The sequence below is a fragment of the Protopterus annectens genome, chromosome 7.part0 (assembly GCF_019279795.1).
Source record: "Protopterus annectens isolate FY-2018-M chromosome 7.part0, PAN1.0, whole genome shotgun sequence".
NCBI lineage: Eukaryota > Metazoa > Chordata > Ceratodontiformes > Protopteridae > Protopterus > Protopterus annectens.
The window spans coordinates 1,138,682,381-1,138,698,554 of NC_056739.1; the positions used below are offsets into that span (position 1 = coordinate 1,138,682,381).

At 36.5% G+C, this 16,174-nt stretch overlaps 1 protein-coding gene across 1 annotated transcript in view; it reads left to right on the forward strand.

The window, feature by feature from the left end:
* Window positions 1-16,174, forward strand: part of CTSH (cathepsin H) — a 368,554-nt gene that overhangs the window by 233,349 nt on the left and 119,031 nt on the right. Inside the window, exons 8-9 of the mRNA XM_044077716.1 lie at window positions 3,671-3,752; window positions 3,845-3,913. Coding sequence (XP_043933651.1) covers window positions 3,671-3,752; window positions 3,845-3,913 — 151 coding nt within the window. The remainder of the gene's footprint in view (window positions 1-3,670; window positions 3,753-3,844; window positions 3,914-16,174) is intronic.

The window sequence follows — 16,174 nt, forward strand, 5'->3', positions numbered from 1 at the left end:
GGTTAATTAGGGTGGGGGAGGTATGGAGCACTAATTGAGGGTGCGGTCTGTAGGTATAAAGCAAACATATGGGGGGGTGTGGGAATGGGGGTAGGATAGGGGCGCGGAGAAAGCCGGAGCGAAGCGGAGGGCAAAAGGACCAGGATGGCCCTGTCCATGTAGACACTACTGTGAGAAAAAAATAGTCAGCCAGGTAGGCTTTTGCTTACCTGTTTCCTTATATAGTTTAATGCTGGATGGTAATGACTAGACCAAGGGCTACAGCTGAATTTTTGGCTGGAGGTAATTTCAGACAACTGAAGCTTTTGTAAGATCACAATTCAGTGGGGATTCATGGAATTTACCCTTTTCCCCACTGTAGTGCAAAATCACAGTTGGTAGTTATAATATGTCAGGGGTGTGGGGTGCAGGGTGCTTGCCCCCTGTAAAAATGTAGAATTTTGTTACTTTGACTTGTTCGACTTTTTAGAAAGTTGATCATATGGTCTCTATCATATGAAGTTTGATTTTCTGAAACTTTAATCTTCTGGCATAAATCCACACACACACACACACACACACACACACACACACACACACGTGTGTGTGTGTGTGTGACTTACTGTACTGGAAATACCCCTCAAAATCAAACTGAATTCTGCTATCCAGCAATTCCTGAAGTCAAAATTAGCACATACATAGAGGTAAATAATAACAGAATGGAATAAAAGAGATGCTTTTCACAATTTTAAAAACATTCAACCCAAGTTGCCCTAACCACCATTAAACTGTAAAAATAAAAGGTCTTGGTGTTTTATACTTACTCCTGTTGTGGTTGCGCATTCAGATTTCATTTGCTTGACCAAACTCAATCTGTCATGAGTATATCACCTCCAGATCACCTACCCATTCGGACTTTCCCAGTAATCAAATGTCAGTAAATAAAATAAACAAACACATATTTTACTATACAAACTTACATTCAGTCCCTGGATGCTCACCTGGGAATAAATGTTTGAAATATTCTTGAATCTCACTTTAGAAATCTGTAGTTCCCTCATTATGTGGTGTTCCACAGTTACATACTTCTGAGGGGATTCCAGACTAGGTACTGGGGAAATAAAACATTACCATTTGACATCATGCATCATCTTCCAAGGAAACTTAAGCTTTAAATACTACAGAGGTTGCACAGTCAAGAAACAGAGATGGTTTCATTTTCAAACTGCAATCCATTACCACACTCATCCTAATACTTCTTTATAGACATTGATACCTTTAACTGATTAGCTCCCATCACATTGCCCTTCTTATGAGTTACATTAACACCTTAGGATCATCAACATGAGCAACCATTTAATGCATTTCCAAACTCAGGGAAAGCCATAATTATTTCTAACACAAATTATTTGGCAAACATTTCAAAATAACTAATTTTGAACTTTCTACTTTACATTAGATAATAAAAGCAACTGATGTGTTTGCCCATGGGCACCAGTTAAGTATTAGCTAACTTAAGCAATAGCTGTACATCAGTTTGTCTCCAACAATGTACTTCATGTTACCCATGAATCATATTCTCTGTAGCACAGCTGACTCTGCACAGTCCTCAGACTAAAAGACCTTTGTCAGCTATGAGTTTCTTGTTGACACCTAAAAGAATACAAACTCAATTTACCTAGCTAAATGCTTGGGATGTATTTATTTATTCATTTTTTAACTTTTTTTTCTGTACTGAGTACAGTTTTAATTCTCTGCAAGTTATATGGATATAAGCTTATGGGCTACTTTTTATTTCTGAATGGTGACAACCAAGGTAATATTCTTTTAATTTTTTTTCAGTTTACAAATGCTAGCATTCAACCATTTTCATGGACCAGCTTGGGCAGTAATGCCACAATTGGTGCCTCATTTTGTTAGAGAGGACAGGAAAGCAAGGAATATACATCAAATGTACATCTAGGCATTATTCAAAACAACCACAGCAGCATTTATATGTAGATAAACAGTATTTTGAATATACTGAGATGAGGCACATTAGCTACAGAGGGAGAGAAAGTCATCCTTTCCAAGGAACTCAAGCTGAAGTGGAAACTCTTTGGACCTGAGGTTTGGGACGATCTGTTTCAATGCTAAGTATTTCCCAAGATGAGGGCAGGCCATCTGTGTATAAACCTAAAGATCCACTGAACTAAGTCTATTCTTTGGCTCTACTTCAGCTAACCTATTGGTTATTCCAGTTTTCATTACAGGGCAGGCTACCATTCCCTATTCACTGACCACTACATGCCACTTTATGTTGTCAGCAAAAAGACTGATCCTACTACAAATTTCTCATATTGTAAAAGATACCGAGATGTTAAAAAGAGACATTCCTAATATGTGACTTTTTTTGCAACCTGCTGATTACTGGTTTGTTAGTAGGTAGTGTTTTTCTAATGAATGCCTTCTATTTCCTGTTTGGCATTCACGTAGGACTCACTTCTATGTCCTTTAGCTTTTCTGCCATCCTTATATGAGTTAGGAGGTCACAGAAATTACTGATGTTTAATTCTACAGTATTTCATTCATGTAATAATTCCACAAGCAGATTACTGAATTAAACTCTAAACAGTAATAGTCCTGTATAATAAAAAGCCAACACTTTAACTAACACAGGACACCACAAAACATTAAATATCCATAATACATCAATGAAAGCATTTTGCAGGTAGGCTTCACCCATCTGTACCCCTCCTTGTGCTGGTACTTACACATACTAATTGAGTAGTGACAAAACTACGGAAAATGTGCAGGTCCAACTTTTCACTGGTGGGTCGTGAACCCAGGCCCCTGTGCAATAGAGTCAGAGCAATGCACCATTGTGCCAAATCACCATTAGGCACTTTTCTCAGACACTGCAGAGACATTCACTAGATGAACTGGTAGTCCTCCAAAATGCCTGTAGGTGTCAGTGCCACAAGTGAATAAGAGTTCTATTGCATCTTGCTCAGATTACATCCATCCAGATAACAGAAAAGAAAAGTCAAAGTTGTAATCAGATGAAAAGCAAAAAGAGTATTTTATTCCATGGGACTATCCCCCTGCACCACGCATGTGGAGGTATCACCTCCAACATACATACCCTTTCTTACATATAGCTCCACAGTTGCACAACATGGAAAATATGAAAAGCTTAATTACAACCTTTGAATTGTATGGTGCATGCACAAAAAGCATGCCTGCAGTGATTATGAAAAACAGTGATTAACAATTCATAGATGAGGTCTACGCGCAAACCAAGATGTGGGAAGCTGAAGTGTGTGTACATAGAGGCCTGAGCATTTTATCCAGGATTAGTTTCTCTGCTTTATAGCTACCAAGTGTTGTGTATAGGTTCCATCTCCCTGCAACCCTGAATCGGATAAAGCAGGTTATAGGCTCATAGGTAAGTACTAGGCTAGTTGCCCTTGTCGGCCATTTTAAGCCTAGCCAATTTCCATTTCAAAGGTGAAAATCAAACCCTGTAGTTTGTGACTGCGAGGTAAGCACTTTAACCATTATACCAAACCCCAGTCTCAAAATTATCTTTATGTGACAATGAACAAATTAATGCATAATATTATACAATATAGTATAAAGTAATATTTTTATGAACATGGAATTTCTATGAGTAAAATAAATCTAAATGAGATGTTCCATCTTTTTTTAGGGGCCTCCCAAGTCAGGCATTTGAATACATCAGATATAACAAAGGACTTATGTCAGAAGACAGTTACCCTTACACAGCACAGGTCTGTAAATTGTTTCAATTTGTAAGCTGTGCAATACTGTTACTTTAAAAGATATTTTCCACCTTTTGGTTATTTTATTTTTTGTTATTTAGGAAGGAAAATGTGTTTATCAGCAAGACAAAGGTGTTGCATTTGTGAAAGATGTCATCAACATAACAAAAGTAGGTGCTTCCTTTTGTGACTTTCATATCTAGCTATAGAAGAGAAACTCACTTTTTGTCATAAATCGATTTCTGTATTTGAGTACACCACATTGAATTTTGCTGCTATAGTCCATACTCTACGCATGCATCTTATTTATTAAGATAACCATTAGTGTACTTATACACCTTATACATTAACATAACCCTTACTGTACATATAAATCGCATACATTAACATAACCCTTACTGTACGTATATATCTTATATGTTAAAACAACCTTTACTGTACGTATACATCTTATACATTAACACAACCCTTACTGTATGTATACATCGTATACATTAACAGAGCCCTTACTGCATGTATACATCTTATACATTAACACAATCCTTACTGTACGTAAACATTTTATACAGTAACATAACCCTTACTGTACGTATACATCTTATACATTAACATAACCCTTACTGTATGTATACATTGTATACATTAACACACCCCTTACTGTATGTATACATCTTATACATTAACACAACCCTTACTGTACGTATACATCTTATACAGCAGCATAACCCTTACTGTAAGTATACATCTTATACATTAACATAACCCTTTCTGTACATATACATCGTACACATTAACACAAACCTTACTATATGTATACATTGTATACATTAACACAACCCCTACTGTACGTATACATCTTACACAGTAACATAACCCTTACTGTACGTATACATCTTAACATTAACATAGCGATTATATGTATACATCTTATACATTAACACAACCCTTACTGTATGTATACATGTTATACATTAACACAACCCTTACTATACGTACACATCTTATACATTAACATAACCCTTACTGTACGTATACATCTTATACAGTAACACAGCCCTTACTATATGTATACATTGTATACATTAACACAACCCTCACTGTATGTATACATCTTACACAGTAACATAACCATTACTGTACGTATACATTTTAACATTAACATAACCCTTACTATATGTACACATCTTATACATCAACATAACCCTTACTGTACATATACATCTTATACATTAACACAACCCTTACTGTACATACATATATTATACATTAACACAACCCTTACTGTATGTACACATCTTATACATTAACACAACCCTTACTGTACATATACATCTTACACGTTAACACAACCCTTACTGTATGCATTCATCTTATACGTTAACACAACCCTTACTGTATGTACACATCTTATAGATTAACAAAAACCTTACTGTATGTATACATCTTATACATTAACACAACCCTTACTGTACGTATACATCGTATTTATTAACACAACCCTTACTGTACATATTCATCGTATGCATTAACACAACCCTTATTGTATGTATGCATCTTACATGTTAACACAACCCTTACTGTACGTACACATCTTATACATTAATGCAACCCTTACTGTACGTACACATCTTATACGTGAACACAACCCTTACTATACGTATGCGTCTTATACAGTAACATAACCCTTAATGTACATATACGTCTTATATATTAACGCAACCCTTACTATATGTATACATCTTGTACATTAACGTAACCCTTACTGTACGTATACATCTTATACAGTAACACAGCCCTTACTATATGTATACATTGTATACATTAACATCAGACCTTACTATATGTATACATTGTATACATTAACACAACCCTTACGGTATGTATACATCTTATACATTAACATAACCCTTACTGTACGTATACATCGTATACATTAACACAAACCTTATTGTACGTATACATCTTATGCATAACACAATCCTTACTGTACGTATGCATATTATACATTAACACAACCCTTACTATATGTACACATCTTATACATTAACATAACCCTTACTATATGTACACATCTTATACATTAACATAACTCTTAACTGTACATATACTTCTTATACATTAACACAACCCTTACTGTACGTATACATCTTATACATTAACACAACCTTTACTATACATTCATATCTTATATATTAACACAACCCTTATTGTACATACACATCTTGTACATTAACGCAACCCTTACTGTACGTATAGTTCTTACACGTTAACACAACCCTTACTGTATGCATTCATCTTATACGTTAACACAACCCTTACTGTATGTACACATCTTATACATTAAATAAACCTTACTGTATGTATACATCCTATACATTAACACAACCCTTACTGTACGTATACATCATATGCATTAACACAACCCTTTCTCTACGTATACATCGTATGCATTAACACAACCCTTACTGTATGTATACATCTTACACGTTAACACAAACCTTACTGTATGTATACATCTTATACGTTAACACAACGCTTACTGTACGTACACATCTTATACATTAACATAACCCTTATTGTACGTATACATCTTATACATTAACACAATCCTTATTGTACATACATATCTTATACATTAACACAACCCTTACTGTATGTACACATCTTATACATTAAAACCTTACTGTATGTATACATCTTATACAGTAACATAACCCTTACTGTACGTATACATTGTATACATTAACACAACCCTTACTGTACGTATACATCTTACACGTTAATACAACCCTTACTGTATGTATACATCTTATACGTTAACACAACGCTTACTGTACGTACACATCTTATACATTAATGCAACCCTTACTGCATGTACACATCTTATAAATTAACACAACCCTTACTGTACATATACATCTTATACATTAACACAACCCTTACTGTACGTGCACATCTTATACAACACAACCCTTACTGTATGTATACATCTTACACGTTAACACAGCCCTTACTGTATGTATGCATCTTATACGTTAACATAACCATTACTGTTCATACACATCTTATACATTAACATAACGCTTACTGTACATATACATCTTATACATTAACATAACCCTTACTGTACATATACATCTTATACATTAACATAACCCTTACTGTACGTATACATTGTATACATTAACACACCCCTTATTGTACATATACATCTTATGCATTAACACAATTCTTACTATACATATGCATATTATACATTAACACAACCCTTACTATACGTACACATCTTATACATTAACATAACCCTTACTATATGTACACATCTTATACATTAACATAACTCTTACTGTACGTATACTTCTTATACATTAACACAACCCTTACTGTATGTATACATCTTATACATTAACGCAACCCTTACTGTACGTAGAGTTCTTACACGTTAACACAACCCTTACTGTATGCATTCATCTTATACGTTAACACAACCCTTACTGTATGTACACATCTTATTCATTAATAAAAACCTTACTGTATGTATACATCTTATACATTAACACAACCCTTACTGTAAGTATACATCGTATTCATTAACACAACCCTTACTGTACATATACATCGTATGCATTAACACAACCTTTATTGTATGTATACATCTTAAACGGTAACACAACCCTTACTGTGTGTATACATCTTATACAGTAACACAGCCCTTACTATATGTATACATTGTATACATTAACACAACCCTTACGGTATGCATACATCTTATACATTAACATAACCATTACTGTACGTATACATCGTATACATTAACACAACCCTTATTGTACGTATACATCTTATGCATAACACAATCCTTACTGTACGTATGCATATTATACATTAACATAACCCTTACTATACGTACACATCTTATACATTAACATAACCCTTACTATATGTACACATCTTATACATTAACATAACTCTTACTGTACGTATACTTCTTATACATTCACACAACCCTTACTGTACGTATACATCTTATACATTAACACAACCCTTACTGTACATACATATCTTATATATTAACACAACCCTTACTGTACGTACACATCTTATACATTAACGCAACCCTTAATGTACGTATAGTTCTTACACGTTAACACAACCCTTACTGTATGCATTCATCTTATACGTTAACACAACCCTTACTGTATGTACACATCTTATACATTAAATAAACCTTACTGTATGTATACATCTTATACATTAACACAACCCTTACTGTACGTATACATCGTATGCATTAACACAACCCTTTCTGTACGTATACATCGTATGCATTAACACAACCCTTACTGTATGTATACATCTTACACGTTAACACAACCCTTACTGTACGTACACATCTTATACTTGAACACAACCCTTACTGTACGTACACATCTTATACTTGAACACAACCCTTACTATACGTATACGTCTTATACAGTAACATAACCCTTACTGTACATATACATCTTATACATTAACGCAACCCTTACTATATGTATACATCTTATACATTAACGTAACCCGTACTGTACGTATACATCTTATACAGTAACACAGCCCTTACTATATGTATACATTGTATACATTAACAAAACCCTTACGGTATGTATACATCTTACACAGTAACATAACCCTTACTGTATGTATACATCTTAACATTAACATAACCCTTACTGTACATATACCTCTTATACATTAACACAACACTTACTGTACATATACTTCTTAAACATTAACACAACCCTTACTATATGTACACATCTTATACATTAACATAACCCTATGTACACATCTTATACATTAACATAACCCATACTGTACGTATACATCTTATACATTAACACAAACCTTAATGTACATACATATCTTATACATTTAACACAACCCTTATTGTATGTACACATCTTATACATTAACACAACCCTTACTGTATGTATAAATCTTACACGTTAACACAACCCTTACTATATGCATACATCTTATACGTTAACAACCCTTGCTGTATGTACACATCTTATACATTAATAAAAACCTTACTGTATGTATACAACTTATACATTAACACAACGCTTACTACACGTATACATCTTAAACATTAACACAACTCTTAATGTACATATACATCTTATACATTAACGCAACCCTTACTATATGTATACATCTTATACATTAACGTAACCCTTACTGTACGTATACATCTTATACATTAACACAGCCCTTACTGTAAGTATACATCTTACACGTTAACACAAGCCTTACGGTATGTATACATCTTATACGTTAACAAACCTTACTGTACGTACACATCTTATACATTAACAAAAGCCTTACTGTATGTATACATCTTATACATTAACACAACCCTGACTGTACATATACATCTTATATATTAACACAACTCTTACTGTACGTATACATCTTATACAGTAACATAACTCTTACTGTACGTATACATATTATACATTAACATAACCCTTACTGTACGTATACATTGTATGCATTAACAAAACCCTTACTGTACGTATACATCTTACACGTTAATACAACCCTTACTGTATGTATACATCTTAAATGTTAACAGAACGCTTACTGTATGTACACATTGTATACATTGATGCAACCCTTACTGCACGTACACATCTTATACATTAACACAACCATTACTGTACATATACATCTTATACATTAACACAACCCTTACTGTACGTACACATCTTATACAACACAACCCTTACTGTATGTATACATCTTACATGTTACCACAGCCCTTACTGTATGTATACATCTTATACGTTAACACAGCCATTACTGTTCGTACACATCTTATACGTTAACATAACCCTTACTGTACATATACATCTTATACATTAACATAATCCTTACTGTACGTATTCATCTCATACATTAACATAACCCTTACTGTACGTATACATCGTATACATTAACACAGCCCTTACTGTACATATACAACTTATGCATTAACATAACTCTTACTGTACATATACATTGTATACATTAACACAACCCTTACTGTACATATACATCTTATGCATTAACATAACCCTTACTGTACGTATACATCGTATACATTAACACAACCCTTACTGTACATATACATCATATACATTAACACAACCCTTACTGTATATATACATCTTATACAGTAACACAACCCTTACTGTACGCATACATCTTATACATTAACATAACCCTTACTGTACGTATACATGTTATACATTAACACAATCCTTACTGCACGTACACATTGTATACATTAACACAACCCTTACTGTACATATACATCATATACATGAACACAACCCTTACTGTATGTATACATCTTATACAGTAACACAACCCTTACTGTACACATACATCTTATACATTAACATAACCTTTTTATGTATACATCTTATACATTAAGGTAACCCTTACTGTACGTACACATCTTATACATTAACTTAAGCCTTTCCATATGTAAACATCATATTTATTGCCTAAAAAGTACTCAGGAAAACATTCTTAGTTTTTGCTTCCTGTTAATGTAATAATGCTGCTATGTAAGACTTAGGGACCTGTGACTTAATGCTCCATTTCCACATAAATGTAAAGAAAAGCTATAACAAAGTTTAAAAAGCTCACACAGGAAAAATTGGTTAAAATCACAAAAAGAAAAATCTAGCAAAGCTAGAATTTCCACTGTGTGATACCTTAAAGCTCTTGAATCAGAGGCAACATAGGATATATGTAAATTACCCTTTAATGATATCAGGTGTTTCAGCTAAATGGCAATTCTGAATGTCCATAACTTTTTTCTTTTACTTTTAAGTCTTTTTATGGACAGTTTCAGGCCAATAAATCCAAACCACTCTAGCTGTGGACATGCATGTTTCTGCCATCTTATGACATCATCAGCACAGCATAACAGGAATGTTTGACTTTTGGAAACACAGGGTAGTCAAAACCAACTGATATCCATACACCTAAAGGTACCTACAAAATATCCCAACTAACAAACTAAAACAACGTTTAAAAAGGTCACACAGAAAAAACAATTGGTTAAAAACACAAAAATAAAAATCTAGCAAAGCTAGAATGTCCACTGTGTGATACCTTAAACCTCTTGAATCAGAGGCAACGTGGGATATATGTAAATTACCCCTTAAGGATATTAGGTGTTTCAGCTAAATGGCAATTCTGAATGTCCATGACTTATTTTTTTTACTTTTACTTTTACCCTGTGTTTCCAAAAGTCAAACATTCCTCTTATGCTGTGCTGATGATGTCATAAGAAGGCAGAAACATGCATGTCCACAGTTAGAGGGGTTTGGCTTTATTGGCCTAAAATTGTCCATAAAAAGACTTAAAAGTAAAAGTATAAGAAAAATATCATGGACATTCAGAATTGCCATTTAGCTGAAACACCTGATATCCTCAAAGGGTAATTTACATATATCCCATGTTGCCTCTGATTCAAGATGTTTAAGGTATCACACAGTGGAAAGTCTAGCTTTGCTAGAGTTTTCTTTTTGTGTACATAAATGTACAGACACAAACAGTGTCACCGTGTGCTTACGGAACATGCTGTGTGGCACAGGCTTATAAGTTCACAGATTTTGATGTCAAGCTTATAACATACTGGTTTTCAAGAAGACTTATTACTCTTATATCATGTGATGGTTTCCTATTGTCCATGTACTTATCTAGGCTTCCCTAGTCTTGGTTAAGCATAAAGTAGATGTGATTTCAACTTATTGAGTTCATTTCTCTAATAATGAACTCAACACTCACCATTCCAACAGGAAATAACGCCTGTTGCAGTTTATGTTTGCACTGTGGCAGTGATTCACTTTCTGTAAGCCTTTTTGTGAAGTTGTGCAGCTATGGAGTAAGAACTTAGAATGTAGGAGAGCACGGGGTGGGAGGCTTTTTGTGTGTATTCATAAGGTAAACCTTCAAATGGTGTGTTTTAGCCATTTGAAGCATAAAGGAATTTAACATCAACAAAACACAAGGGAAAACCTATCTATGTTTTGATGTGAACATTATGAGATGCTAACTTGACTACAGGAAGTAGTTTATTTCAAAGTTTTGTTACTCAGTGCAAGTCTATTATGCTGCTGTTTTGTTTTATTTTTTTGTTTTTTTAGTTACTTACAGATTCATAGGTTCATAGGAGGTTACTAGGCTAATGTCCCTAAGGCCTTTACAAGCCTAGGCATGTTATACCTGTGTTCCCTAACTGACCTTGGTTAGATGGTCATTATTCGCAGAGCTAGTCTATGATCAGCATCAACTGCCTCTGTCCATGAGGGACATAGGTGCCACCCCCAGGGTGAATTTATGGTCTCCCATCCAACTGTCTAGGTTGAGCTTGAATAGGGTTATTGAGGAGCTCTGCTTCACGTGACTTGGGAGTTTATTCCAGAGGAGCAGCAGTTGCCGGGAGATATACCTTCTGTCCAGCATGTTGTGTTAATGTCACAGGCTAGGTTAAGATCCCTGGAGCAAGTGACTCTTGTCCCATTTGATTTGCAGCTGTGCAGCATTTCCATAAGGGCAGGGCAAGATACTGCTCTGTAGGCCAGGCATAAGTCATCTCTCAGCAGCCTGTAGGATACAGAGTACTGTCTCAGGGCTTTCAGTCTTTTCATGTAGGGTGTGTTTTGAAGCCCCTGAATTTTCTTGGTGAGAAACCTCTATGGTCTCTTCAGCTGCTGCAGGAGTCTGGTGAGGTACATTCAAAATGGAGCACTGTACTCTATTAGTACTATGGTGAGGGTCGAATACAGAGGAGTTATAACACCCTTGCTGTCGGTGTCTGGTGAGGTACATGCAAAATGGAGCACTGTACTCTATTAGTGCTATGATGAGGGTCGAATACAGAGGAGTTATAACACCCTTGCTGTCGGTGTCTGGTGAGGTACATGCAAAATGGAGCACTGTACTCTATTAGTGCTATGATGAGGGTCGAGTACAGAGGAGTTATAACACCCTTAGTCTTGGATGTCATGCCCTTGCTTATGAGATATGCAACATATAAGGCTTTCCTTACTACTGTGGACACATGGTGATCAAAGTTTAGATTACTATAAACCTGTGTTCCAAATCTTGTACCACTGGGTTTGAATTTAGGGGAGGGTGCTGTCAATACTGTAATTTGCAGGGACTTTCTCTTTGCCAAAGGGAATACTAATGCACTTTTTTGCGTTCAGTTTTAGTCCATGGCTTTGGCACCAATCATTTGTCTGTGTTACCCCCTTTTGTAATATGTTAACATCATAGGAGGACTCAATGATTGCGCCCATTTTGCAATCATCAGCGAACTTGGTAAACCACAGGCCAACTACTTTTACCTGGACTTCCAAGAAATATATTCCAAACATTAAAGTGCCCAGCATAGATCCTTGTGTTACGCCATTGGTAACTGGTCTACTGGTAGAGGTGGAATCCCAACTTTGACAGTATGCATTCTGTTGGTGAGCCAGTTTGCTACCCATCTAGTGATGTATGTGTTAATACCCAGCTGGGACAGTCTCTCAATGATACCTGAGTGCTGAGTAGGGGACTGTGTCAAAAAAAAACACCAATGGCCAGTATGAAGAGTACACCAAGCACTTGAAAATAAAAATCAAGTATTATTTACATGAAATACTTTATTCAGACCAGTTTTGGCTAACCAGCCTTCTTCAGTGAAAAAGCATACTTGGTGTACTCTTCATGCTGGGCATTGGTGTTTTTATTGTTAATGGTTTGGCCGTGCATTTCCATACATGCAGAGCATTGGGTTGCTTCAGATTGTGTCAAAAGCCTTGGCTATGTCAAGAAAGGCAGTATGTACTGTTTTCCTTTCATCCACGGCCTTAGTGACATTCTCAAAGAAGTCCACCAAGTTCAATAAGCATGATCTACCCTTAATGAAGCCAGACTGGGTCAGGTCAAAAGTTTGAAGGTCACCTATGTCCTTGCTGATAAGGTCCATGATAATTCTTTCCATGGCCTTGCAGATAAGGCTGATTAGGCTTAAAGGTCTATATTTCCCAGGGTCGGTTGTTGGACTCCCTTTGTGCAAGGGGATTACTGTTGCTATTCTCCACTCTGCTGAAATAAAGCCAACGCTCAGGCTGAGGTTAAAGAGTGCCAAGTGATGCTGCTGGGTCTTGTTTTAAATTGTTTAGTAAGCAACCTGTGATGTTAATTGGGCCCAGAGAGGCCATGCTTTTGGCTTTAGAGAGCACAGATATAATCTACTCTTATGAGCTACTAGGTAGAGGATTGGTGTCAGGAATGCTTTGAGGTATGGCTAGTGGGGGACAGGGTGGTGATGCTTGTGCCAAATCTATCAGCTAGCATATTGGCAATTTCCTCAGTTTCAGTATGAAAGGTACTGTCCACTATAAGTTCTGCACATAGTTGGGCATTCTCTTTTAGATTTTGGATGCAGCTAAAGAATGCTTTATAATTATCCTTAGCTAGGGATGCTAATTTAGCTTTATGACCAACTTTAGGGGACTTTACAAGATATCTGATTTGCTTGTTCAAGCTGTGGAGGGTATTCTTCTTCTGTTGAGTAACTTCTCTCTTGTTCTTAGACATCAGTTTCTTCCTTTTGTTATATAACCTATTTATACTTGAGGTCCACCAGTGTGGACTGTTTTTTTCGGGAGAAGCTGGTTTTGATCCGACCAGGTACAACCGAGCCTATACAGTTGTTTAGGCAGGTTATACAGGGCATTTGTGTACTCCTCTATGTAGGAGTCATTGTTGCCTGTGTTAGCAGGGGATTTGAAACTTTTTATATCCTCACCTAGAAAGATGTAGCTTGCTTTGGAGATTTTTTTTGCTCCTGTGGGTGTGTCAAGTCTGATTGTTACTTCAAATGAGACAGATGTATGGTCTGACCTTACCAGGGAGGGGAATACACAGAGTGTAGTGCAGTGGCCTCTCATGTTGGTGAGTAATAAGTCTAGGACATTTGAGCGCCTTGTGGGGGTGCAGACTAGCTGTTCCAGGGCAATTGTATTGACAAAGTCCAGGAACCTCAGGGCAAGCGTGTTTGTGCTCATGTATGTCGCCCAGTCGATGGAAGGATAGTTGAAATCACCCATGACCAAAGTGTTTAGCTATATAGTGAGTGACTCCAGTAAGTCCAGGTAGAATGTGTGCTTCTCTTGGTTCATGATGGGGGACCTGTAGCTAGCAATGATGTGTTAGGGTGCTTTACCTATACTTAGTTGGACATGGAGTAGCTCAAGAGACTCATACTTTTTAACCTGTCTCCAGATGTATTTGGCTTTAATGAAGATGAATACACCTCCACCTTTGGTTCTTTCACACTCATTTTGGGGTCTGAATGTGTGGAATGTACTGTAGCTTTCCATGGCCACAGTGGTGTTTGCAGCCTTGAACCATGTCTCAGTGACTGCACAGATGTCCACATCTTCCAAGGTGAGGCATGCTTCCAGGACATGCAGTTTCCTGTTTAGGCTCCTAGCATTAAGCAGTATCTGAAAGCCTAGAGGAGACAGGTGAAAACCATCTCTGGCAAAGCATAGTGGTCTGTCAGCCATGTCTTCCCAAGCTGACAGATACTGTATCCTCCTGGACTGACACCAGAAGCTAAGCCAATAGTTGAAGTCAATAATTTTTTGTCTATATTGTGGCATTATCCTAAGTGAAGGTAGAATACTGCTTAGGGCTAGGGACATACCTGCCTGGGACCCAGTCTGAGAGTTCAGTCATGTCTCTTCATATATTCTGGAGATGTATGTCTCAAGTCATTCACTCACATATGTACTATGACAGAGTCATAACAGTAATTGTTGTTGAGTGACTTGATTGCATGTGTGATTTAATGGATCCTGGCACCTGAGAAACATCTGACCGTGATCTTCTCCTTGTCCTGCCTGGTGAGGGGGACATGTGTTTGTCTCGCAATGGAATCACCTATGACCAGGACATTTGGTTTTGAGGTGTTTTGCCTTGTGGGGTTATTTGCCAAGATGTGTGTGTGTGTGTGTGTGTGTGTGTGTGTGTGTGTGTGTGTGTGTGTGTGTGTGTGTGTGTGTGTGTGTGTGTGTGTGTGTGTGTGGTTTGTTGGTATGTGAGAGAATTGATTCCAAATTCATAGTGTTAAGTTTTAGGACTAAGTGGTTGTCAGTATACATGAAGCAATTACTACATTGCCTCAGGTTGCCCATGTCCATAAGGCTGACCAGAGAAATGACTGGAAACTGACCATCCATTATGGCAGGTTTTTACCATAACTACTATTGAGGAGTGGGCTAGTTTGACCAAATTTTTCTTTAGAATTAACAAAGGGGCTTATTCTATTGAAGACTAGCAGTAAAAAGTATGGCAACACTTCTCAGTGTGCAACCAAGTTTCCCACA